The 27,888-nt window shown below is 36.7% G+C and overlaps 1 protein-coding gene across 1 annotated transcript; it reads left to right on the top strand.

Moving 5' to 3' along the window:
* The first annotated feature begins 7,478 nt into the window (after positions 1-7,478).
* LOC126891075 (zinc finger protein 830-like) lies at positions 7,479-8,195 on the top strand. The gene has a single exon (XM_050660253.1). The coding sequence runs from the start codon at positions 7,479-7,481 to the stop codon at positions 8,193-8,195; it is 717 nt and encodes a 238-aa protein (XP_050516210.1).
* The last annotated feature ends 19,693 nt before the right edge of the window (positions 8,196-27,888 follow it).

Here is a 27,888-nt window from a genome sequence, read left to right as displayed (position 1 = left end):
GCTAACTTTCGGATAATCCGAACTTTTCGGAATCCGAACAGGCTGTCCCCCCCAATTAGTTAGGATTTGCGGGGTTTTACTGTATATAGGTACCTACTATAATATCTGCGTTCCAATCGGCTGGTAGTCTGTTTTGTTCATATTTTTTGTTGTATTAGCTGGTTTATTTCCTTATGTAATTCTCTTTCTCTGTATTTTATTCCACTCTTATTTCATTTTCTTCTGCTGCTTTTCCGTTTTCTATGTTTTTAATATTTGTTTTTGTACGTCTTCTTCTGTGAAAATTTCTACTTCGTTGTTATCTTGTTTTTCTTCATCTGTTTCCTTTATAGCGAATAGCATTTTTTCGTAATATTCTTCTCATATTCTGCTGATCTGTTTGTCTTCAAACAGGGTTTCTCTTTTTTTTTTAGTACTCTTGTTTTAATGCTGGACGTATTTTTTTTATCTGACTTTTTTGTAAAATTGTTGTATTTGATGGTTTTCTCTGTCCTTTTTAATGTCCTCCAGCGAAACCCGTCATTTTTCTTCTTTTTATTTATTGAGTTTGCTGTGTTTCTCGCTATTTTTTATTCTTCCCTGTTTTGTTTTGACGGATTGGTTGTTTATCCACGTCATTCTAGCGTAGTTTTTTAGTTTTCTGCTGTTTTCGTAGTCTTGATTGTACATTTAAAATTGAAAAGGATTTATAGGTTCCAAATTAGCTAAAAGACGGTGTTTCAATCCCTGTTTGGCTATCGCTCCAAACCCTTCTTGGCAGTAGCGCACCCAGGGGGTTTGGGAGTTAAACCCCCTTTCCCCCAGGGCATATGAAAAATATATAAATAATAGCAGGAAAATGTAACTTGTCTTTCACAAAATATAGAAACAAGAATGTGTGTGTACTTTGTACGCACGTAAGAAGTTATACTTCTACTACATATTATGTGATTTTTAAGACTATACCAAAAATTTAAAAAAATAAAAGAATAAAACGCACACATATTTACTACTATATTTTAAATATTTTTCAAAATATTATTTTCTATATCCTTACATAAAAAAATACATTGAGTGTATGAAATAAGTAAGCAATGTTTTAAACATTTTTATTATTTTCCAGACACTTTTGCACCTATTAGTTGAACAAATTATATTATTAAAACATTTGTACTTACTTTACTTAAGCCGTCCTCTTGTACCCTACGCTGTCGAGGTAAAAATTTTGTAATAAAAAATTAAGAATTAAATCTTAACACTTCTATAATATGTTACAATTGAGCAATTAGACCAGCAGATTCGGCAACTGGTTATGATAAATTCATCAATTTTAATGAACATACTTTTTAATTTTTTATTTTTGCAGTGAAAAAAATACATTGTTAATTATACAAAAAAATATCATTAATATATCACAACAATAATTTTTTCAACATACTACAATAATCAATTATAAAAATATCCGAAGTCTAAATTCCAACATTTGAGGTGGCAACAGCGCAGTGGAAGCCATGAGGACATAAACTCAAATATACGGAGACCACCACAACCGCAAACTGAATAAATATATATTTGGATGCCATCAAAACCGTTAAAGTGATTTTAGATATACAGCAAGCGAACATGGCGCGCCTGACGGCAATTTCTCCAAGTAATGTGTATATTATTATACAGATAACGTGACTGGGGACGTCCGGCCAATATTTTGTGCAAGCATTGTAGGAAGTGGTACCTTTCATTTGCGATAAATTTTAGGGAAAGTCCTCGTGGCAACCGTATATCGGAGTCCACGAAGACCTGGACGCCACGAGAGACTACAGTTTAACATGGGGGGACGTCATGAGATGCTAAAAATAAATATATATATATATATATATATATATATATATATATATATATATATATATATATATATATATATAAACTATTGTATTTACATTCAAAATAATTTAATTTTATAACTTTATATAATAGAAAAAGACAAAAAAAAGGAAAACATGTGACTATTGGCCAGATTTATATATACATTATTATATTACAGATATTTACATATTTACATAATATACTTCTATCAACAAGTAATGAGAGCCTTAGAAATAAAACACCTAACAACAAAAGTGTTCGAAACTATTTTGTTAAAAATTGAATTCCACCGAACACTATCCTACTATTTTGTCATCAACGTCTTACAACAATAGAAGCTGAATATACCCATTTTAACATCATAACATTTATTAAAACCATTTAATATTTCTACATAAACGTTAGGGATTCAACTTAATAAAATATCCATACACCGAGTCAAGGTCATTTCAATGACTTCCATAATTGACAAAAAGATGATAAATAACAATAATATAATATTATCTCAATCTATAATTTCAACAAGTTAACATCTTCTGAATATTGAATCTGAGAACTCACAATCAAAATTGATCTTTCTCATTACTTTCTGTTTAATTTTTGTTTTAATTTTTTAACTTAACACGGTGTGTATGTAGGTTGGGCCAATTAGTCTCGAAATCAAGCATGTTATCAATTAATTTAATAGTTGATTAGTACAAACATCTAAGGTACATTTCCTTATCAATTTCATTGTAAAAATTTTCAATTTTCCTTTCAATATGTTTAAAATATTCATGTTTTAATGTCAGCTGTCAAACGTCAACGCAGAACAGATAAAAGCAGATTTGAATATCCGACCTTGTCAGTCAGCTGTTGTTACTAGGCCAAGAATGGATGGGTGATATCTATACCCGTACCATGAAAAAAGTTTTTATGTTTTTGTGCAACGTGTATGTGGCCGTTTTTTCTGTTTTTACTGTTTGGTGTTGTACGGAGGACAAAGAAGATAGCATTTAAAATCTAAAAATCATATTTACATTCATAAGATGCACTTGTTTACACCTCTATGTAGCGGTACTTTTTTAGTATTTGACGAAAGTAAAAAAAGAGTTTTGTACTTCTTTTTCTTACAAGATCTCTTTTTTTTATTTTAGCATTAGCTCGGATGATGACGTTTATGTCGAAAGCGCTCAGCTAAAGAAATAAATTATTTACACACTTTGACATACTACATTTTCATTTTCCCTTATTCATTCAAGTGTGTACAAACTTATCAGTCTTTCAACTAAAGGTATTTGTAATTATAAAAAATGGTCTTTCAAGTTCAATGTTGTAGGCACCCTGCTATATTATTGAACATGTAGCTTCTCAGCACATTTATTATGAAGTTAGTAATATTTGCATTAATATTTTAGGTGCAGTTGTTCCAGTTGGAGGAGAAAATTTAAATTTGGATAAAAAAGCTGTTGAAAATGCTGAATTATTGTCCTTTACTTTTGTTTGTTGTTTATTTGGCAGTTTGAACGGCAAATCCTTTAAACCGTAAGCTAAAAAAACCCTTAGAGGTGCTGTGACAAAAAACTCACATCATGTACAGTTTTGGCAAGAAAGTTTAACCAAGCTGGAGACATTTTATTTTTGGAAACCCACCAAAAATGAAATGTTTAGGCCGCCTAGCTTGATAAATGTGTTTTAAATCTAAAAAAAAATTAAATAGTTTCTGACCATTCTTACAGATTTGGGTTTTAAGCATATTATACCACGGGTCTTCAACCAAGATCCAATTGAAAAATTTTTTGGCAAAATTAGACAAAGAGGATACAGAAATATAAACCCCAGTCCTAAAGATTTTTCCAACTATTATAGAAGTTTGATGGTCAATATCTTAACATCTCATCATTCTGTTGGGACAAATTGTGAAGAAGATAACTCAAAAATTGTATTAACCCTGTAACGATTTGTTACCCAGGTAAACATTAGAATACATGAATATTTGCATTAATATTTTAGGTGCAGTTGTTCCAGTTGGAGGAGAAAATTTAAATTTGGATAAAAAAGCTGTTGAAAATGCTGAATTATTGTCCTTTACTTTTGTTTATTGTTTATTTGGCAGTTTGAACGGCAAATCCTTTAAACAGTAAGCTAGAAAAACCCTTAGAGGTGCTGTGACAAAAAACTCACATCATGTACAGTTTTGGCAAGAAAGTTTAACCAAGCTGGAGACATTTTATTTTTGGAAACCCACCAAAAATGAAATGTTTAGGCCGCCTAGCTTGATAAATGTGTTTTAAATCTAAAAAAATTAAACAGCTTCTGACCATTCTTACAGATTTGGGTTTTAAGCATATTATACCACGGGCCTTCAACCAAGATCCAATTAAAAAATTTTTTGGAAAAATTAGACAAAGAGGATACAGAAATATAAACCCCAGTCCTAAAGATTTTTCCAACTATTATAGAAGTTTGATGGTCAATATCTTAACATCTCATCATTCTGTTGGGACAAATTGTGAAGAAGATAACTCAAAAATTGTTTTAACCCTGTAACGATTTGTTACCCAGGGAAACATTAGAATACATGAATATTTGCATTAATATTTTAGGTGCAGTTGTTCTAGTTGGAGGAGAAAATTTAAATTTGAATAAAAAAGCTGTTGAAAATGCTGAATTATTGTCCTTTACTTTTGTTTATTGTTTATTTGGCAGTTTGAACGGCAAATCCTTTAAACCGTAAGCTAGAAAAACGCTTAGAGGTGCTGTGACAAAAAACTCACATCATCTACATAGTCCTGTCGCCAGGGGGGGTACAACGGCCTCCTTAATTCAGATGGACTTACCCAATTTTTTTTATATATTTTGACCCGTAGAATACGAATTTTTTGGGTAACAGTTGATCCGGATGTCGATAAGATTGTTATAGACAAAGAACTTGAGGAATTACATAACAGCGATTTCTCGCAAAACAAAACATATTTTTGTATTTTTTAGGTCATTTTAAGCAAAAAATATTCCTACAAGTTTTTTCGTAGAATGCATAGTTTTCGAGATAACCGCGGTTGAACTTTCAAAAAATCGAAAAATGGCAATTTTTAAACCCGAATAACTTTTGATTAAAAAATAAAGTAGCAATTCTGCTTACCGCATTTGAAAGTTTAAGTCAAATTATATCGGTTTTGACTATTTGCATTGCTAAAAATTAATTTTTTTACAGCTGAACAAAGCTATAAACACATAGTGTTTCCCGTGCCTAATACATGCGTTTTAACGCATGCTGCTTGAAATTGCCTCGCTTGCACTTGTAGCTACTCTACCTACTCGTTAGATTTTAAATGAGAAATCATTGAAAACATCACTCACGCACTAGGTGTTTATAGCTTTGTTTACCAATAAAATAATAAATTTTTAGCAATGCAAATAATCAAAACCGATATAATTTGACTTAAACTTTCAAATGCGGTAAGCAGAATTGCTACTTTATTTTTTAATCAAAAGTTATTCGGGTTCAAAAATTGCAATTTTTCGATTTTTTGAAAGTTCAACCGCGGTTATCTCGAAAACTATGCATCCTACGAAAAAACTTGCCAGAGCATTTTTTGCCTACAATGACCCAAAAAATACAAAAAGATGTCTTGTTTTGCGAGAAATCACTGTTATGTAATTCCTCAAGTTCTTTGTCCATAACAATCTTATCGACATCCAGATCAACTGTTACTCAAAAAATTCGTATTCTACGGGTCAAAATAAATAAAAAAAACTTGGGTAAGTCCATCTGAATTAAGGAGGCCGTTGTACCCCCCTGGCGACAGGACTAACAGTTTTGGCAAGAAAGTTTAACCAAGCTGGAGACATTTTATTTTTGGAAACCCACCAAAAATGAAATGTTTAGGCCGACTAGCTTGATAAATGTGTTTGAAATCTAAAGAAAATTAAACAGCTTCTGACCGTTCTTACAGATTTGGGTTTTAAGCATATTATACCACGGGCCTTCAATTAAGATCCAATTGAAAATTTTTTTGGAAAAATTAGACAAAGAGGATACAGAAATATAAACCCCAGTCCTAAAGATTTTTCCAACTATTATAGAAGTTTGATGGTCAATATCTTAACATCTCATCATTCTGTTGGGACAAATTGTGAAGAAGATAACCCAAAAATTGTATTAACCCTGTAACGATTTGTTACCCAGGGAAACATTAGAATACATGAATATTTGCATTAATATTTTAGGTGCAGTTGTTCCAGTTGGAGGAGAAAATTTAAATTTGGATAAAAAAGCTGTTGAAAATGCTGAATTATTGTCCTTTACTTTTGTTTATTGTTTATTTGGCAGTTTGAACGGCAAATCCTTTAAACAGTAAGCTAGAAAAACCCTTAGAGGTGCTGTGACAAAAAACTCACATCATGTACAGTTTTGGCAAGAAAGTTTAACCAAGCTGGAGACATTTTATTTTTGGAAACCCACCAAAAATGAAATGTTTAGGCCGCCTAGCTTGATCTGACCGTGTTTTAAATCTTAAAAAAATTAAACAGCTTCTGACCATTCTTACAGATTTGGGTTTTAATCATATTATACCACGGGCCTTCAACCAAGATCCAATTGAAAATTTTTTTGGAAAAATTAGACAAAGAGGATACAGAAATATAAACCCCAGTCCTAACGATTTTTCCAACTATTATAGAAGTTTGATGGTCAATATCTTAACATCTCATCATTCTGTTGGGACAAATTGTGAATAAGATAACTCAAAAATTGTATTAACCCTGTAACGATTTGTTACCCAGGGAAACATTAGAATACATGAATATTTGCATTAATATTTTAGGTGCAGTTGTTCCAGTTGGAGGAGAAAATTTAAATTTGGATAAAAAAGCTGTTGAAAATGCTGAACTATTGTCCTTTACTTTTGTTTATTGTTTATTTGGCAGTCTGAACGGCAAAACCTTTAAACAGTAAGCTAGAAAAGTCCTTAGAGGTGCTGTGACAAAAAACTCACATCATGTACAGTTTTGGCAAGAAAGTTTAACCAAGCTGGAGACACTTTATTTTTGGAAACCCACCAAAAATGAAATGTTTAAGCCGCCTACTTGATAAATGTGTTTTAAATCTAAAAAAAATTAAACAGCTTCTGACCGTTCTTACAGATTTGGGTTTTAAGCATATTATACCACGGGCCTTCAATTAAGATCCAATTGAAATTTTTTTTGGAAAAATTAGACAAAGAGGATACAGAAATATAAACCCCAGTCCTAAAGATTTTTCCAACTATTATAGAAGTTTGATGGTCAATATCTTAACATCTCATCATTCTGTTGGGACAAATTGTGAAGAAGATAGCTCAAAAATTGTATTAACCCTGTAACGATTTGTTACCCAGGTAAAAGTTAGAATACATGAATATTTGCATTAATATTTTAGGTGCAGTTGTTCCAGTTGGAGGAGAAAATTTAAATTTGGATAAAAAAGCTGTTGAAAATGCTGAATTATTGTCCTTTACTTTTGTTTATTGTTTATTTGGCAGTTTGAGCGGCAAATCCTTTAAACAGTAAGCTAGAAAAACCCTTAGAGGTGCTGTGACCTAGACGGCAAAGTAGACGAAGAAGAGCAGAGAAAATTCGAATTGGAACTATTGAATTGGCATAGTCAGCAGCCAAAAATGAACAGATCGGGTGCCCAAAAACACTCGACACTGGTAGGGGAGGAGATTCTAGGAGATATACATAGGGAAGAGGAGGAAGAAAAAGAAGGTGGAGGCAAAAGAGAGGAAGGTTCCTCGGCAGAAATTGTAGAGAATGCAGAAGCAGAAGCCGAAGGAAAGAAAGAAAGCCAAGGGGAAGCAGGATGGCAGGATATAGAAGAAAGCATCCTGGCAACTTTTCTGTTCGATGAGGCGGAAAGAATCGAAATGCAACAAGTAAAAAAAAGAAAGGGGGATAGTCTGGAGATTAATGAGAAATTTAAGAAGGAGAAATTAGAAGAGAGTAAGAAATACTCTGAAGAAACGGATAAAGAGAGGGTCCAGAGGAAGATAAGGGAGATGCTCGATATCCTAAACACGGATGGATCCATAGAACAAGAGAGGATTAGAATGAAGAAGCTACTGGGGGAAATAAACACGATTCAAAATAAAACCAGCCATATCCAAGTGTCAAAAGGAGAGGAAGAAGAGATAAAATGCGAGCAATGTCAATTAAAAGTAGAACAAGACAGGCAGAGAAAGGAGACAGAAAAAATAATAGGGATCCTAAAGAAAGGGGAGACTCAAACGCCTTTAGCCAAATCTACAAAAAGAAATGGGAAGAAAAGGTCTTTGAAAAAACGAAGTGGGAACAAGGTGGACTACAGGAAACGGTGGAAAAGAAAGAATGCTTAATAATAACGAAAAACGAAATAACAGAGGGGGGGATAGAAAGTGTAATAAGAACATATAGGGAGGAAGTCTTTGAACTCATAGAGGAATGCAAAGAGGGGGACATCGAGTACATCAAGAATGCTAAGAGAAGCTCTATGGCTAGTCAAAAAAACCAGTGGTATACATACGTCACAAAAATAAAGTGACACGGGATGTATAAGATGGCCGAGAAGGCCATCAAGCAGATAAAAAAAAGGGAGAAGCAACCGGAAACGGTTAGAGTAATCGTCAATAATGAAATTAATAAAGACGATGTGCGGAAGTCACTAGAATTCGTGGGTCGGGGGGAGAATATTAACTGGGAAATTATAGTAAGAGGAAAAGAAATGGATAGAGAGGTGAGAAACGAACAAGAGGAAGCCCTCCTAATTAAAACGGGAGGAAAAACATACACGGACGTGCTTAAAGAAATGAATAAAAAGATCGATATCGGGAAGATAGGAGTAAAAGTCGACAGATTAAAAAAACCGAAGGGGCAGATATTCTCGTTAAATTAAAAGGGAGGGGAGCAGCGGAAAAATTAAAAAAAGAAATGGATACAAGGATGTCTGGTATGAACATGGCCATACGAAAAAAAGAAAATTATTTTACGATAACGAAGTTGGACCCTGGAGTAACAGAGAAGATATTACATAACGCCATAAAAGCCTACACGGGTATCCCTACAGAAGAAGTGGATATAAAAACGCTAAGAACTAATAGGCACGGGGAACAGGTGGCTACTATAGCCGTACGCCCAACAAAAGCCGAGGAACTGAGGAAGTATAACACAATCTGTATAGGCTGGGTGGTATGCCCGATCATGGAAAAGCATACGCCCGTAAGATGCTACAAATGCCTCTTATATGGGCACAATACATATGAATGTAAGGGTGAAAGCAGGGTAGCGTGCTGCTACAACTGCTTTAACAGCGGTCACACGGCGGTGCAGTGTAGCGGCACTGCTTACTGCCTGACGTGTAAAGAAGAAGGGCACCGCATGGATCGCATGACATGCCCAGCCTATAGGGCGTGTGTATATGGCAGAGGGGGAAAGGGATCCCTCTAAGAAATTTGTAAAAAAAAGAAAACAAAAAGCGAAAAGGTGAGAGATGGTCTCCTGGAGAACGGGGGTGGGCCCATATACAGTCCACCTGTGGCACAGGAGACCATCTCTCGCAGGGTTTCGTTTGAAACATCTACGAGAAAAAATAGACCTAATGCACTGTTATTTATTTATATTAATAGTATATTTATATTTCTTTATTTTTATTTAACGAAAAATTTTATTTATACAAACCCTATCTATTTTATTTATATTTATACAAATTTTATTTATTTACTCTATTTATCTATTTTATCTACACTTATTTATTTATTTATTTTAGTTCTTAGGTGTTTTAATTTATTGACGAGACGCGAATCCGACGCAGTAACGACCTCAGGGAACTGAACCAAAACGGACCTCAAGGATCAACCTGGTATACGGATATTGCAGGTGAACGTGGGCAGAGCGTGCCGTGCGCACGACCTTGTCCACGCAAAAGCCTGCAAGCTAGAAACAGACCTGCTCATCGTCCCAGAACCAAACAAGAAGATTACCTCAGGCGGTGGTTGGGTCCAGGATGACGGAAAGAACGTGGCGGTGCTCATTAAAAACGGGGATGTGGGGGTGCGGAGCATCGTCAGGGGGGGAAACCATATCCTTATTAGGTTGAGGGATTTCTGCCTCCTGGCATGTTACATATCTCCCAACATCCCTATGTTGAGATACAAAGCCATGGTAGATGAAATAATGAACGCCGCCACGAATTAAAAAGAAATTCTGATCGCCGGGGACATAAATGCGAAATCCAGGTTATAGGGTTCCACCATAAATGACAAAAAGGGGGACCTGTGGAATGAATGGATAGCCCAGGCTGGCCTCCAAGTATTAAACAATGATAAACCAACCTTCGTGAGGGGGGCCAGCCAAACACACATTGATGTCACGTTCGCGAGTGAGGGGTTTCCAGAAGAGTACACGAGTGGGATGTCCTCGACGATCAATTATTCACCTACCACCGTTACATAAAATATGAAATAAAGGTAAAAGGGGGAGTAAGGCGGTCGATAGGTCACACGGAAATCTATTTCAATAAAACCACGTACCTATCGGAGGTCAGAAAGATCAATGAGGAAGAGATTTCTGACCTTGGCCAATTGAGAAGAGCACTAGAAAACGCTGCAAAGTTGGCCACCGTGAAGAGAAAGGAAAATAAAAAATCCCCCTACTGGTGGACGGACGAGATAGAAGGTCTACGGGAGAGATGTCTCAGAGCTCGAAGGAATTACACGAGAAGCCAGGGCAACCTCAAGCTGAACGAAATATACAAAGATCTAAAGAGAACCCTAAATAAAAAAATAAGACAGGAAAAAAAAGAGAAGTGGCAGACCCTGATAAAAGCATTGGAAGACGATATATGGGGCGACGCATATAAAATTACCATGAAGACGTTGAAGATCATGGCCCCATATAAACTTGACGAGGACCAGCGGATGGAATCAGCTGAACTCCTCTTCCCCACCAAGCAAACCCAGAATTTTGTAAAAATCTTTCCAACAATGGTAGAGGAGTTTACAGAAGAGGAAATACGAACCGCTGGTCAGGAAATGAAGACGGGGAAAGCTCCCGGCCCCGACGGACTGCCACCAGAGGCAATTAAGATAGTAGCAACTGAGAAACCAGGCTTGATCAGAAGAATATATAACGACCTACTGCAGAAACAAGAGTTCCCCAGGGACTTGAAGGAGGCGAACCTAGTTCTTCTCCTGAAGCCTGGGAAACCCCCCGACTCAGCATCCTCTTATCGGCCAATATGCCTCCTGGACTGCCTTGGTAAGTTCTATGAGGGACTTATCAAGAAGAGGCTGGAAGGCATGTTGGAAGATGAGAGAGTGTTATCAAATCAACAGTGTGGGTTTCGTAAAGGTAGATCGACAGTCGACGCCGCGACCTGGATAAGGGACGCGGCAAAAACAAGCAAGAGGAGATGGGTGGTCCTCGTTCTGTTGGACATAAAAAATGCTTTTAACTCAGAAAACTGGGGCCTTATAGTAGACAGAATCGTCGAATGGGCCCCAGAATATGTGTTCAACATAATAAAGGACTACCTATCTGAGAGAACCGTATGCATATCGAAAAAAAAGAAGAAAGAGATGACCGCGGGAGTACCCCAGGGGTCAGTCCTGGGACCCTTACTATGGAATATATTATATAATGGGGTACTAAAAGTAAACAAGGAGAGAGGAGTGAGGGCGATTGCATACGCGGACGATCTAGCTTTACTAATCGAAGACGACACGAATAGGGGAATAATAGAAAAAGTTAATAGAGTTAATAATAGAATAGGGGAATAATAGAAAGACCGCGGCTTGGATAGAAAGAAACGACCTAAAGTTAGCAGTAGAGAAGACGGAAGCCATAATCTTGAGGGGACCGAGAAAAAGAAATGATATTATATTTGAATACAAAGGCTCCGCAATAAGACCCCAGAAGACAGTGAAATACTTAGGTATAATATTCGACGACAGGATTGCATTCGGACAACACGTACAGGAAGCATGTCGGAAGGCAGAAAAAAGGACCTCCACACTAAACAAGTTGATGCCAAATATAGGGGGTCCAGGATCCCAGAAAAGAATGGTGATGCTACAATCAATCCTATCTATAGTTTTATACGGGGCTCCAGTGTGGCACGAGGTCCTTCGAATGAGGAAGTACAAAGACATACTTCTTAGGGCCCAGAGAAAACCTCTGATCAGGGTGTGCAGCGCGTACAGAACCGTATCAACCATTGCCTTACAGGTGGTGGCTGGTGCTGTACCGGTGCACATCCTGGCCGGAGAAAGAGTCCGAATGTACCAAAGGGGCAAGGAGGCAATAGGTTCAGGACCACAAGAAAGGACGAGAAGTCTACAGATGTGGCAGAGGGAATGGACAGCCGAAGTCGAGAAGGCAGCCTGGACAAGATCCCTGATTCCGGATGTGGTGAGATGGTACGATTGCCGGTATCGGCGCGTCAACTATTACTTCACACAATTCTTGACGGGACATGGATCGTTTAGGAAATTTAGGTAAATTCGTATAGGGAAGACCGGGGACGATCTATGTCCCGACTGTGGAGTGGTGGATGACACGCAGCATGTTGTGTTTGAGTGCCCTGCATATCACGCGGGGCGTACCGAGCTGCAGCTGGGGCTGGGATCCCCTCTAGGCGAGCCTCATGAGCTAATCGAAAAAGCTATCGACAGCAAGAGAGACTTCGACCTGATCATTGCTTTTGTCACCAAGACAATCAAGCACAAAGAGGAAAAAGAGAGGCGTCTGCAAGCGGGATGACCAATCGTCATTATTTATTTTTTATTTATTTTTTATTCATTTTTTAACGTGTTTGTGTCATGCAAGGCAGTCAGCGGGGGAGGAACCTTTACATCCAATCTACGCTGACTGCCCTTATTTTATATTATTTATTATGTTTTATCGATCTATTTATTGATTTATCAATTTTATTTATATAATATTTTACCGTTTTTATTATAATCTTATTTAACTGTGGTGCATGTCTCAAGAGGCATTCAGTAGGGGACTTTTACCTTCTACTCAGGCTGAGTGCCTCTTGTGTTTCTCGTTTTGTTTCTGTTTTGATTTATGTTTTCCTTGTTCTACCCGTGTCTGTCCTGGGGCAGCTGGCGGGGGAGGACCTTTTACATCCAACCTACGCCAACTGCCTCCTTGTTTTAAGTCTGAGAGTTTTAATGAATGTGTGTATTGAATGAATGCATTGATGAAAGTAAGAATGTTTGGCGTTGCTCGTAATTACCAACTGGTTCTGTTTTGCTAGTTCCATCGTGAGGGGGGGCATCCCAGTCGCCCTACCCGCGGGAGGGTTGCGCTGGACGGTCGCTTCACCGGCCGGTCTGGCGTGAGGCTCTTGCGGGGAGGAGGCTAGGAGGCCGCCAAACTCATGGAATGCACGCGAAGAGTGCCAGAGGGGAGTTAAGAGTAAGGTCGGCGGGTCAGATATGCACGCTAAGTGCGGTTCCAGACCCGCCGGCTGGAGAAAGAGGGGGTGAGTTTAGTCGGTAGGCGGCCTCGGCTCGCGGTGAAGCGTGCCGGACTGAATCCGACACACCTGGGACACCTTCCCAGAGGGTCTTTTGAAGATTCTCACATCCCCAAAAAAAAAGAGGTGCTGTGACAAAAACCTCACATCATGTACAGTTTTGGCAAGAAAGTTTAACCAAGCTGGAGACATTTTATTTTTGGAAACTCACCAAAAATGAAATGTTTAGGCCGCCTAGCTTGATAAATGTGTTTTAAATCTAAAAAAAATTAAACAGCTTCTGACCATTCTTACAGATTTGGGTTTTAAGCATATTATACCACGGGCCTTCACCCAAGATCCAATTGAAAATTTTTTTGAAAAAATTAGACAAAGAGGATACAGAAATATAAACCCCAGTCCTAAAGATTTTTCCAACTATTATAGAAGTTTGATGGTCAATATCTTAACATCTCATCATTCTGTTGGGACAAATTGTGAAGAAGATAACTCAAAAATTGTATTAACCCTGTAACGATTTGTTACCCAGGGAAACATTAGAATACATGAATATTTGCATTAATATTTTAGGTGCAGTTGTTCCAGTTGGAGGAGAAAATTTAAATTTGGATAAAAAAGCTGTTGAAAATGCTGAATTATTGTCCTTTACTTTTGTTTATTGTTTATTTGGCAGTTTGAACGGCAAATCCTTTAAACAGTAAGGTAGAAAAACCCTTAGAGGTGCTGTGACAAAAAACTCACATCATGTACAGTTTTGGCAAGAAAGTTTAACCAAGCTGGAGACATTTTATTTTTGGAAACCCACCAAAAATGAAATGTTTAGGCCGCCTAGCTTGATAAATCTAAAAAAATTACAGTGTTTTAAATCTAAAAAAATTAAACAGCTTCTGACCATTCTTACAGATTTGGGTTTTAAGCATATTATACCGCGGGCCTTCAACCAAGCTCCAATTGAAATTTTTTTTGGAAAAATTAGACAAAGAGGATACAGAAATATAAACCCCAGTCCTAAAGATTTTTCCAACTATTATAGAAGTTTGATTGTCAATATCTTAACATCTCATCATTCTGTTGGGACAAATTGTGAAGCAGATAACTCAAAAATTGTTTTAACCCTGTAACGATTTGTTACCCAGGTAAACATTAGAATACATGAATATTTGCATTAATATTTTAGGTGCAGTTGTTCTAGTTGGAGGAGAAAATTTAAATTTGGATAAAAAAGCTGTTGAAAATGCTGAATTATTGTCCTTTACTTTTGTTTGTTTATTTGGCAGTTTGAACGGCAAATCCTTTAAACCGTAAGCTAGAAAAACCCTTAGAGGTGCTGTGACAAAAAACTCACATAATGTACAGTTTCGGCAAGAAAGTTTAACCAAGCTGGAGACATTTTATTTTTGGAAACCCACCAAAAATGAAATGTTTAGGCCGCCTAGCTTGATAAATGTGTTTTAAATCTAAAAAAAAATTAAACAGCTTCTGACCATTCTTACAGATTTGGGTTTTAAGCATATTATACCACGGGCCTTCAACCAAGATCAAATTGAAAATTTTTTTTGGAAAAATTAGACAAGGAGGATACAGAAATATAAACCCCAGTCCTAAAGATTTTTCCAACTATTATAGAAGTTTGATGGTCAATATCTTAACATCTCATCATTCTGTTGGGACAAATTGTGAAGAAGATAACTCAAAAATTGTATTAACCCTGTAACGATTTGTTACCCAGGGAAACATTAGAATACATGAATATTTGCATTAATATTTTAGGTGCAGTTGTTCCAGTTGGAGGAGAAAATTTAAATTTGGATAAAAAAGCTGTTGAAAATGCTGAATTATTGTCCTTTACTTTTGTTTATTGTTTATTTGGCAGTTTGAACGGCAAATCCTTTAAACAGTAAGCTAGAAAAACCCTTAGAGGTGCTATGACAAAAAACTCACATCATGTACAGTTTTGGCAAGAAAGTTTAACCAAGCTGGAGACACTTTATTTTTGGAAACCCACCAAGAATGAAATATTTAGGCCGCCTAGCTTGATAAATGTGTTTTAAATCTAAAAAAAATTAAACAGCTTCTGAACATTCTTACAGATTTGGGTTTTAAGCATATTATACCACGGGCCTTCAACCAAGATCCAATTGAACATTTTTTGGAAAAATTAGACAAAGAGGATACAGAAATATAAACCCCAGTCCTAAAGATTTTTCCCACTATTATAGAAGTTTGATGGTCAATATCTTAACATCTCATCATTCTGTTGGGACAAATTGTGAAGAAGATAACTCAAAAATTGTATTAACCCTGTAACGATTTGTTACCCAGGTAAACATTAGAATACATGAATATTTGCATATAATTTGAGGTGCAGTTGTTCCAGTTGGAGGAGAAAATTTAAATTTGGATAAAAAAGCTGTTGAAAATGCTGAATTATTGTCCTTTACTTTTGTTTATTGTATATTTGGCAGTTTGAACGGCAAATCCTTTAAACAGTAAGGTAGAAAAACCCTTAGAGGTGCTGTGACAAAAAACTCACATCATGTACAGTTTTGGCAAGAAAGTTTAACCAAGCTGGAGACATTTTATTTTTGGAAACCCACCAAAAATGAAATGTTTAGGCCGCCTAGCTTGATAAATGTGTTTTAAATCTAAAAAAATTAAACAGCTTCTGACCATTCTTACAGATTTGGGTTTTAAGCATATTATACCGCGGGCCTTCAACCAAGCTCCAATTGAAAATTTTTTTGGAAAAATTAGACAAAGAGGATACAGAAATATAAACCCCAGTCCTAAAGATTTTTCCAACTATTATAGAAGTTTGATTGTCAATATCTTAACATCTCATCATTCTGTTGGGACAAATTGTGAAGCAGATAACTCAAAAATTGTTTTAACCCTGTAACGATTTGTTACCCAGGTAAACATTAGAATACATGAATATTTGCATTCATATTTTAGGTGCAGTTGTTCTAGTTGGAGGAGAAAATTTAAATTTGGATAAAAAAGCTGTTGAAAATGCTGAATTATTGCCCTTTACTTTTGTTTATTGTTTATTTGGCAGTTTGAACGGCAAATCCTTTAAACCGTAAGCTAGAAAAACCCTTAGAGGTGCTGTGACAAAAAACTCACATCATGTACAGTTTTGGCAAGAAAGTTTAACCAAGCTGGAGACATTTTATTTTTGGAAACCCACCAAAAATGAAATGTTTAGGCCGCCTAGCTTGATAAATGTGTTTTAAATCTAAAAAAATTAAACAGCTTCTGACCATTCTTACAGATTTGGATTTTAAGCATATTATACCGCGGGCCTTCAACCAAGCTCCAATTGAAAATTTTTTTGGAAAAATTAGACAAAGAGGATACAGAAATATAAACCCCAGTCCTAAAGATTTTTCCAACTATTATAGAAGTTTGATTGTCAATATCTTAACATCTCATCATTCTGTTGGGACAAATTGTGAAGCAGATAACTCAAAAATTGTTTTAACCCTGTAACGATTTGTTACCCAGGTAAACATTAGAATACATGAATATTTGCATTAATATTTTAGGTGCAGTTGTTCTAGTTGGAGGAGAAAATTTAAATTTGGATAAAAAAGCTGTTGAAAATGCTGAATTATTGTCCTTTACTTTTGTTTGTTTATTTGGCAGTTTGAACGGCAAATCCTTTAAACCGTAAGCTAGAAAAACTCTTAGAGGTGCTGTGACAAAAAACTCACATCATGTACAGTTTTGGCAAGAAAGTTTAACCAAGCTGGAGACATTTTATTTTTGGAAACCCACCAAAAATGAAATGTTTAGGCCGCCTAGCTTGATAGATGTGTTTTAAATCTAAAAAAAAATTAAACAGCTTCTGACCATTCTTACAGATTTGGGTTTTAAGCATATTATACCACGGGCCTTCAACCAAGAACAAATTGAAAATTTTTTTTGGAAAAATTAGACAAGGAGGATACAGAAATATAAACCCCAGTCCTAAAGATTTTTCCAACTATTATAGAAGTTTGATGGTCAATATCTTAACATCTCATCATTCTGTTGGGACAAATTGTGAAGAAGATAACTCAAAAATTGTATTAACGCTGTAACGATTTGTTACCCAGGTAAACATTAGAATACATGGCATTTATTATATAGGGTGTCAATTTAAAAAGTTGCCACCCTTATAATTTGGTCCCTATAGAAAATCTAAAAATATACAAAAACACGTCAAATGTATTTATGAGGGGGACATTTTATAGACCAGTTTTCAACTAAATTAAACTAACCCTCTAGCGGGGGCGGACACAACCCCCAAAATCTTTAATATAAAGGGGAGATATTTCATTTTAAAGGTCATTCGATTACCTTTTCAAAAATACCACATACATTATATTGCTTTTCAGTAATTTTAATTTTTTATAATTAATTTTAATAATTAAAAGTATCGAGTTCAGAACTCCAAAAGTTTTTTTTGAGTATTGAACTCCAAATTAAATTTTTTTGGGGTGTTAAAGTATTTAGAGTATTTTTTTAAGTATTTTTGGAAAAATCAAGTAAAACCGTAAAGATATTAAGTAAAGAGTTCAGAACTCCAAAATTTTTTAGAGTATTAAGTCCAAGATTTTTCCAAAAGTACTGAAAAGAAATATAAGGTATTATGTGGTACTTTTGAAAAAGTAATTTAATGACCTTCAAAATGAGGTATCACTCAACCCACCTTTCCATTAAAGATTTTGGGGGTTGTGTCCGTCCCCGCTATAGGGTTGATGTAATTTAGTTGAAAACTGGTCTACAAAAGGTCCCACTCACAAATAAATTTGGCGTGTTTTTGCATATTTTTAGATTTTCTATAGGAACCAAATTATAGGGGGTGGCAACTTTTTAAATTGACACACTGTATAGCTCCATTTATAGAAGAACGTCATAACTCAAAAATCAATATTGTGTCAATATCGTGGTTTGAAGATTACCGGTTTTTTAGTTAATTATATTAATTTAACTTTTGCAAAAAAAGTAAAATCTTTTGTTATGAATTACTATTTGATGACGTAACGGAGACGATTTAAGAAAATCGTTTCCTGGTCTCTGAGCTATCGAAATGTGCAAAAAGAATAAGAGTCGTAACAGATCTTACTCGTAAATTGGTAGGAAAGGGCCATAAAGTTTATTTCGACAATTTCTTCAATTCTGTGAAACTAATGAAAAACTTACGCGAAGACATAATTTACGCGTGTGGAACAGCAAGAAAGGGAAGACAGAACACACCAACGGATATAATAGCGGACAATCAATTAGCGAGAGAAAAGTTGGATTGGCGAGTTAGCAAAGATGGTACAGTTTTCATGAAATGGAAAGACCTAGAGGGTGTTTTGTTTATAAGTAATTATCATAATTATCAGTGGTTTGGCTGTACCACTAACGAATTGTTCAAAACAGCAGTAAATAAAATTAGAATCGCCCTAATGATATCCAATCTCCGATAGGAGAGGCACTCAAAGAAGAAGAAATTATCATAATTCCGAACATATTGGAACAGTGTCTAGTCTAGGAAGAGGAAAGTTGGTACAATGGAGGATATTGTTTGTCCAACACTGGTCAAGGTCAACAGGTCAATGCTAACATGGGTTTTGTTGAGAAAATGGATATGCTAAAGTCAATTTATGAAGTTCACAGAAAGCGAAGAAATGGTGGCACCGTATCTATTGGTATTTTTTATAGGTGTCGCTAGTAAACGCCTTTATTATTTTCAAAAGTAGATCCGATGGACAATCGCTTACGTTGAAGATGTTTAGATTAGCAGTCATAAACGGACTTACTGGCGCCCAACCTGACGTGCCAAGAAGAGGAGGCAAACGAACTAATGACACTGAAGTAAACCACTTCAAGCGCACGGTACCCTTAGGAGTCCGATTTGATAAATGTGCACATATGCCAATTCACATGAAACCAAGTGCCCATTGCAGCACTCGAAAAGAACCACACAAGTCTTCCTGGATCTGTTCAACATGTAATGTAGGACTGTGCCTTAACGACAAAAAAGAAATGTTTCTCTTTATACCATTAAAAATAAAGTTCTACTTTTGAAAATATTTTATTAACCGACGCAGTAGGTAAATAGCGCCGACTCCCGCTCACCGTGGGAAACATGGTAGGCCGAATCCCGCTCGCGCCGACTCCCGCTCACCGACATGGTAGGCCGAATCCCGCTCATCATGATCCAGAATCGGCATACCGATTCCCGCTCATCATGATCCAGAATCGGCATACCGATTCCCGCTCATCATGATCCAGAGTCGGCATACCGATTCCAGCTCATCATGATCCAGAATCGGCATACCGATTCCCGCTCATCATGGTCCAGCATACCGATTCTCGACCATCGGGGGCATCCATCAGGGTCCTTGGCATCATACGTTGAAGAAAGAAGCGGCTAACAATGACCAGACGGTCGTAGGAAGATTGTGATAAGGCAAGAGGCAATGGACCATTCTTAACATGTATAAAAATGCAATATAATCATCATCATGACAATGGACCATTCTGGGATGAAGATCATGACAATGGACCATTCTAGGGTGAAGTACATAACAATGGGCCATGCTTAACATGTATAAAAATGCAATATAATCATCATCATCATGGCAATGGACCATTCTGGGATGAAGATCATGACAATGGGCCATTCTAGGGTGAAGTACATAACAATGGGCCATGCTTAACATGTATAAAAATGCAATATAATCATCATCATCATGGCAATGGACCATTCTGGGATGAAGATTATGACAATGGACCATTCTGGGGTGAAGTACATGACAATGGACCATTCTGGGATGAAGAGCATGACAATGGACCATTCTGGGGTGAAGTACATGACAATGGGCCATTCTTGGATGAAGAGCATGACAATGGGCCATTCTGAACATGTATAAAATGTGAAATGCTATACGATCATCATATATAGAGATGAAAATATAATATTTGTACAAAATTACGAACAATCAAACATTTTGAAATATTTACAAAAATATTTTAAGTTGTTTGTTAACATGCCGGATGCGTATGGTTGATAAGAAAGAATGTAGACGTTATTTTTGCAAAAACAGGAAACCGCTAAAGATATGACAAGCCACAATGCTAAAAGGCCGGATGGAGTCGGATGATAATACGTAACCACAGTTGTTATTTGTGTAAATGTTATCGCATATTTTTAAAACCACAAGGTCTTGTTTTCATGTTTGTCAGGAAACTATTTTTGCAACAACAGGGAACCGCTAAAGATATGACAAGCCACAATGCTAAAAGGCCGGATGGAGTCGGATGAAAATACGTAACCACAGTTGTTATTTGTGTAAATGTTATCGCATATTTTTAAAACCACAAGGTCTTGTTTTCATGTTTGTCAGGAAACTATTTTTGCAACAACAGGAAACCGCTAAAGATATGACAAACCTCAATGCTAAAAGGCCGGATGGAGTCGGATGATAATACGTAACCACAGTTGTTATTTGTGTAAATGTTATCGCATATTTTTAAAACCACAAGGTCTTGTTTTTGCAAAACATGGAAATCTTATCTCCGAAATTAACAACGTAACCAGGAGAATGTAAACATGCAGCGCAATTGCCAAAACGGCACTCTATCATATCTTCTTTGCTAATGGTCCGATTTTGACGTAGGGGGTGTCAAATGAAAGCGGTGGCGACACAGAAGCCAACTGTCAATTCTTCTTTTGTCAACGTTCAATATTAACTGTCAATTCTTCTTCTTCTTTTCCGTATAATGCCTAACAGAACATGACAGTGCCTAACGTGACGTAAAATAACGTGACGTAAAATAACGTGACATTTGAACGTGAATGATGTGACATTTACACGACGTTCGACGCAGGAGGTGTGCTCCAAAGTTGAAATTTAGTGAGACATTTCACGCAGAACATGATCAGTACTAGTATGAGCCCCATCGGGTACATACATAGGGTAATGGAATTTCAAAGTAAACTCAACCAGTTAAATAAAGACATTAAATCGTATGAGGATGTAAAACACATTAATATGTAACGATGTGATGCCTCGGCGGGCGATGAGCTGCTGTTACCGGAGGGGACTGATGGAGTGTCCGTGTTTGCGCATTCCTTCTTCACGGCACCGCTGGGGGAAACCGAAGGAGAGGGCATCGAGAGCATATTTAAGGCGAGCTAGGAGAATGAGAAAATCAGTCATGGTTCGTGTATTGAACTTACTATGGCTCAACAGCTGATGCCTCGCGTATTGAACGAGCTTCAGCTGGCCTGGCAAAGATGCGCCGTTTGTGAGGCGGAACTATGCCTAGGTAGACGCCACCGTAGTGACGTGGAGTCTTGCCACAATCGTTATCGCAGTAGGCGGTAGTAGCGAGGAACGAGTGACTGCATTGAAGTGAAATGCCGTCTCCAGGCTACGTTGTTTTAACGTAGCGAGATTATTATTGTATATATTGATTATCGTATTATTTCGATGTTGCTATTATGATCGGATAACTATAATAAAGTTTAATATTGTTTTTCCTTTGCAGAAGATGGAATTATATTTTATTTTATTTGTTTTAAACTGTATATAATTATCTTTAATATATTTGCTTTATTTTTAACTTGTGTTTTACTGAGTCTGTCGTCCTTAAAAGAACTACCCGTTACAAAAATGGCGCCCGAGCAAAAATAAAAGCACCGCTGTTTGTAACTACCCGTTACAAATTAGCACCCGAACAATAATAAGACACAGACTCAGTAACAGGTCCACGTCGTGGATATATAAATAAAACCCGTTCAAAGATGATTAAGCTTCTTTGTTTTCAGATTATTAAGGAACCGAAAATGAACCAAATCGAGAATGATCCGAAAATAAACGTCGCCGATGCAACGAGCAGGAAGAGATGCGACCGTTCGCTGTAGAAAAACCTTGGCATACTGTCCCAATGGAGTTGAGGGGATCACGCCCAAGATCTACAGAAGGAAGCACCTTCTAGCCAGTCATCCGAGACCAATTTACGAATCACCGAAAAATACGACATTGTTGATGGAACCGTCAAAGATGAAACCAGCAAGAAAAATGTGACCATCTGCTGTAGAAAAACCTTGATAAGCTGTCCCAATGGATTTGAGGGGACCACGAGCAAGATCTACAGAAGGAAACATCCTCTTGACAATCATCCCAGACCAGTTTGTGAAAGAAAATCGACAGAAAGTACATGCCTTAAGGGTAAACCGTCGCAGATGCAGCCAGCAGGAAGAATGTGACCATTTGCTGTAGAAAAGCCTTGGTACACTGTCCCAATGGATATGAGGGGACCACGATCAAGATCTACAGAGGGAAGCATCTTCTTCATGCCTTAAGGGTAAACCGTCGCAGATGCAGCCAGCAGGAAGAATGTGACCATTTCTGTAGAAAAGCCTTGGTACACTGTCCCAATGGATATGAGGGGACCACGATCAAGATCTACAGAGGGAAACATCTTCTTGACAGCCATCCAGGACCAGTTTACGAAGTAAGGAAGAACCGACCAAGACCACACCGATGATGAGTCCAAGCCGTGTTTCACACACGGCACAAAAAAAAATGTATGCTACATTTTTTTTTGTTTTCCAAAGAGAAGGGGGTGTAACGATGTGATGCCTCGGCGGGCGATGAGCTGCTGTTACCGGAGGGGACTGATGGAGTGTCCGTGTTTGCGCATTCCTTCTTCACGGCACCGCTGGGGGAAACCGAAGGAGAGGGCATCGAGAGCATATTTAAGGCGAGCTAGGAGAATGAGAAAATCAGTCATGGTTCGTGTATTGAACTTACTATGGCTCAACAGCTGATGCCTCGCGTATTGAACGAGCTTCAGCTGGCCTGGCAAAGATGCGCCGTTTGTGAGGCGGAACTATGCCTAGGTAGACGCCACCGTAGTGACGTGGAGTCTTGCCACAATCGTTATCGCAGTAGGCGGTAGTAGCGAGGAACGAGTGACTGCATTGAAGTGAAATGCCGTCTCCAGGCTACGTTGTTTTAACGTAGCGAGATTATTATTGTATATATTGATTATCGTATTATTTCGATGTTGCTATTATGATCGGATAACTATAATAAAGTTTAATATTGTTTTTCCTTTGCAGAAGATGGAATTATATTTTATTTTATTTGTTTTAAACTGTATATAATTATCTTTAATATATTTGCTTTATTTTTAACTTGTGTTTTACTGAGTCTGTCGTCCTTAAAAGAACTACCCGTTACAAATAGACAATTCAATTGTTTGCATATTGAAGACAAAACGTGGAAGCCGGAAGAGGTGAATCGACAGCAGGAGCAGCAGCATCAGCAAGGTCTTTACGCCTTTCGAAAAGTTCCACAAGCTACATATCCATTGAGACGTATTCAGCCTACACCATGGGGGCCAGCAACAACACAAACAGCGAGAATATGAAAAGTGAAATAGACAATGTCTTTGCAATGTCGTGTGTAATATTAGCATCTGTATTTATCTTAATTCTAAAAATTATTTTTGAAATTGTAAAGAGAATATTTGAATCTTCATGTAATATAAGACTTGATCACTAAATAAGGTGTTTAAATAAAAACCAAAAAAAATCTCTAAATTATTTATTTATACATAGAAAAAAAATTACAACGGCATTACAGTAGAAGAAAACCAGTGCCGTAGACGATCCACATTTCTTTCGGTGCATGAAAATAGTCCAACAGCGTGGCAGGGGTTTGTAGCAGGACCAACGTTTCCAGTAGCAAGAGGCGTACCATCAAACTTGCAAACATCAATAATAAGGGGAAAAACTCCAAAAATGTGACATTTCTTGCTTAAAAATTCGGCTTTTTGTTGTCCGCGGACATATATGTAATCAGCGGCATACAACAACTTGGTTTCAAGTATTTCATTTAGTTTGGATAATTCTACATCTCCATCAGAATACCGAATACCAAGCAGTTTTTTCTCCACGTATGATGCAGTCTTCTTATCCTCATTACTTAGCGCATTGAATGGTTTCGGAGGTAAAAATATGTAATGGCTTCGTTTAAAACCTATTTCGATGGTAAGTTCTTTGGGAACAAACCACCCGTCCACATCGAATCCCTGAATATCTACGAATGCTACTCTCATGATGACTGCTCGTGTACTAATGACACTTTATGCGTCTAAGTTAGACTTTTTACAATTTCGGTGAGAGGGAAGTACTCCATTACACAGTCGTGAATAATAATACAATAGGCCTTGGTGTTGGCGGGAAAGCCAGTAGACGCTTCAATATCGAGTTTTACGTCAACGGTGGATGCTTTCATGCTTTCTTCTTGTTTCGAGCAATCGATAACGAACAATGCACGATTCTTAAAAGCTAAGAAATCAAGTAGAGGTCGTTTGTGTTGGGAATGTATGTAGCTTGGGTAAAATTCTGTATAGTTGAAATAGGCCTCGTTGTAGTCAGTTTTGTTAAAATCCAACTGCATTCTCTCGTTTGGCCAGTATTCTCCATTTAACGATAACCTAATACTTTGGATGCTGACATTGTCAAATAATGTGGGATCAGATGTGATCGTGTTACGTTTACCTGTTTGAAAGAAAACAATGACATAACGTGGTCTTTCAACGGATGTGCTAGTTTTAACAGCCCAAACTTCACGCCTAGCACCTTTGGTAATGGCAGGCAATTCGTGTAATTCCCACTTTCTAAATGGAATAACTATGGGCTGATCTTGTTGAATGGATTTCATGAGTTCCAATTTAATTTCGTCATTGGGAAATATGTGCTTCACTCTGAGTTCAATGTTGGTAATGTTAATCTTAGCGGTTGTAACAGTTGGAGTTTTGTCAGCGTTTTGTTTTTTTTTAATGACAATGCAATCGTTGTCGTTTCGAGCTCGAACTAGTCTTATTGTTTGACGACCACACGTAATCATTGGATAATCGTTGAAAATGTTAAAAATGTGCTTAAGAGGCATCTGTATGTTGAATGAAGTATCGTTAAGAATTGGGTCCTTAGGGTAATTCCATCCAGCCATAACCATATAATTAGAATCTTCTTGAGTATAACATGTCATGGCACGTACAGCACTTACGATGCCAGGATCCCGCACTGTTTCCATCTCCCTTGCGCTTTCGCTGTACGTACACGAATCGAAAAGGAAGGCACCCACATTATTTGCTAGTTTGACGTCACCATTTCCAGTTATTTCCAGTGATCCTTTAATGCATAACAGGGTTTCGCTCATTGCAAAAAACGAGTCAACTTGATTAATGCTAAATTCAACAATATCATTGCAGTTGAATGATTTGATGAATGGTGCATAAGTTCGGTATTCAGCCTTTCGAATCGATTCATCAAAGATTGGCTTACGATAAATATCAAATATTGGAGGCATTACTACGCTGTCTGAATGTGCTCGTTTTCCATACATTGTTGTCATTTTTGTAGTTTAAAACCAAGTGATTGTAAAAACAATTTGTTTGCGAACGTAAGATGTTGCCGCTTAGACTGCTGCACAACTAATGACGTTCTTTGAGCAGTAGATGGTCTTATTACTAATCCCATTTCCCTCGTGATCTAAGTTCCAACACCAATGTGCTCTCTTCTCCTCTAAAGTTCACAGGTCGTCCTTCTTGATCGAGAGCCAAGACTGTGATATTGGTAAGTTCACGCTGCGGCACAACTGGTAAATACAACAAATTGTGAGGAGTTTCGTCAATTGCGTACCCAGGGTTCGATTGTATGACAAATTCGTAGATCGTGTGAGCAGGTCTGTTACCGTCGAAGGCTCCGGTACTAATGTTGCATTCAAAGCGTATGCTAGATACTTTAATAATCCTAACAGGTAGATCTGAAGAATATGTTTTGCCGGGAGTAAGTATTGCCGGAGAAAATCCTAATATGGTGCCAAGACTATCTGGTTGCTTAAACGAAATCTTATATTTGCTGAATATTTGGCACTGTAACGTGTTGTGGTTAGGTTTTAGACTAAATATCGTTTCCGGTCGAAGCTCATTGTCAGCACCCAGTTTCTTTTGTATGTATTCTTCAATATCGACAATTTCATAACATCCATCGGGAAAATCAAATTTTGTCAATTGGTTTTTGTCATTGTAGTAATAAAACTTGTTATTTTCAAGGTTTGGTATACTGTTGTAGGAATGAAAGGTACGAAGAGCTATTTCATAATCTTTGTTCGGATCCAACACGATTGGTGTGAAAGGTTGAAATGAAAATGTATAATTGGTACTAACTACTCTCAACAACTGCGACATGATGACTGATTCATGCCAATAGATTAATAGGTTATATATATATATATATATATATATATATATATATATATATATATATAAGGAGAACAAGGAGAAGTTATATGGCTATACCATACTGATGACGACTAATAAGTCAGAAACACGTGTCTGTGGTTGCATTCCATCTTATGCATATTTTGTATATATATATATATATATATATATATATATATATATATATATATATATATATATATATATATATATATATATATATATATATATATATATATATATATATATAACAAAGGAGCACTCGTAAGTGTAGGGTTTTATCGGTCAAGTGGGTGAAAAAAGAGACAAAGAATTCAGCTACTTCATCTATTTATTGAAGACGTTTCGTCTACTGCTCAGTAGACATCATCAGTTCATCTACAAAAAGAGTGGTATAAGAAACAACATCCAAAAGAGAGGTAAAAAAGCACTGGCGTTACCTTAAAAAGACATGTAGCAAAAGATAAGATGTACATAGTAAAAAAACCTTATCCATGAACCAACGTAATGTAAAAGTATATAACATTTAAGTGTATAGTTAATATTTAAAAACTTTAGTACAGCCAAAGACAAGACCATGTGGTAACAGTCACATATAAAAAACAAGTGTAAAAAAGCCGGCTTGCTTTTTTAAAGTCAAGAATGAACCAAGAAAAAACCAGATTCACACTTCCAAAAACTTAGTAGTATTTAAGCATACTTCATTTTAACTTTAGGTAACATCATTAAATAAGTAGAATGCTAATATGCAACTTTGAAAATTTAAAGTTAAATAGTTACCAGCAGGTCATCCGAGCCCAACGGACACACAAAAGAAAATGGAGTTTGAATTATCAGGTGTAAACTGACATCTCGCCAAGAGGCAGGCAACCTTTAAAAGATTTATAACAAAGAGTGACTGACAACTGCAGTGCAGCGCGGTAAAATTTAAATTGATGTAATTAAAACAGTTATAAAAGTGTTTAAAAAGTGAAAGTAATATCAAGAAGTAATCAAGGGATGTACCTTATACCTCGTAGACAAGAATCACAGTTTATTTTAAACAAGTGAGGGCACTTCACACAATTATATGGAAAAGTGCCTACGTTAGTACTGGTAATCCAGTTAACTAACTAATATATTAGATAGTACAACAATATAACTCCCATATATCGCAGCTTAAAAAGCAAGAAAAAATATGCAATAATTTAAGAAAATTTATAAATCAGTTTAGCAAATTGTAATTTATAATTAATATCAATAATGCAAAATTTTATCCTATGGAAAATTTTAAATTGTTCAATCTATTA

The sequence above is a fragment of the Diabrotica virgifera genome, chromosome 9, assembly GCF_917563875.1.
Source record: "Diabrotica virgifera virgifera chromosome 9, PGI_DIABVI_V3a".
NCBI classification, from domain to species: Eukaryota; Metazoa; Arthropoda; class Insecta; order Coleoptera; family Chrysomelidae; genus Diabrotica; species Diabrotica virgifera.
Note: the sequence above shows the minus strand (reverse complement) of the source record. Positions and strands in the feature narration are given on the sequence as shown.

Excerpts from the sequence above, each read along its gene's own strand:
- LOC126891075 (XM_050660253.1), top strand. The coding sequence starts at position 7,479 with ATGAACAGATCGGGTGCCCAAAAACACTCGACACTGGTAGGGGAGGAG.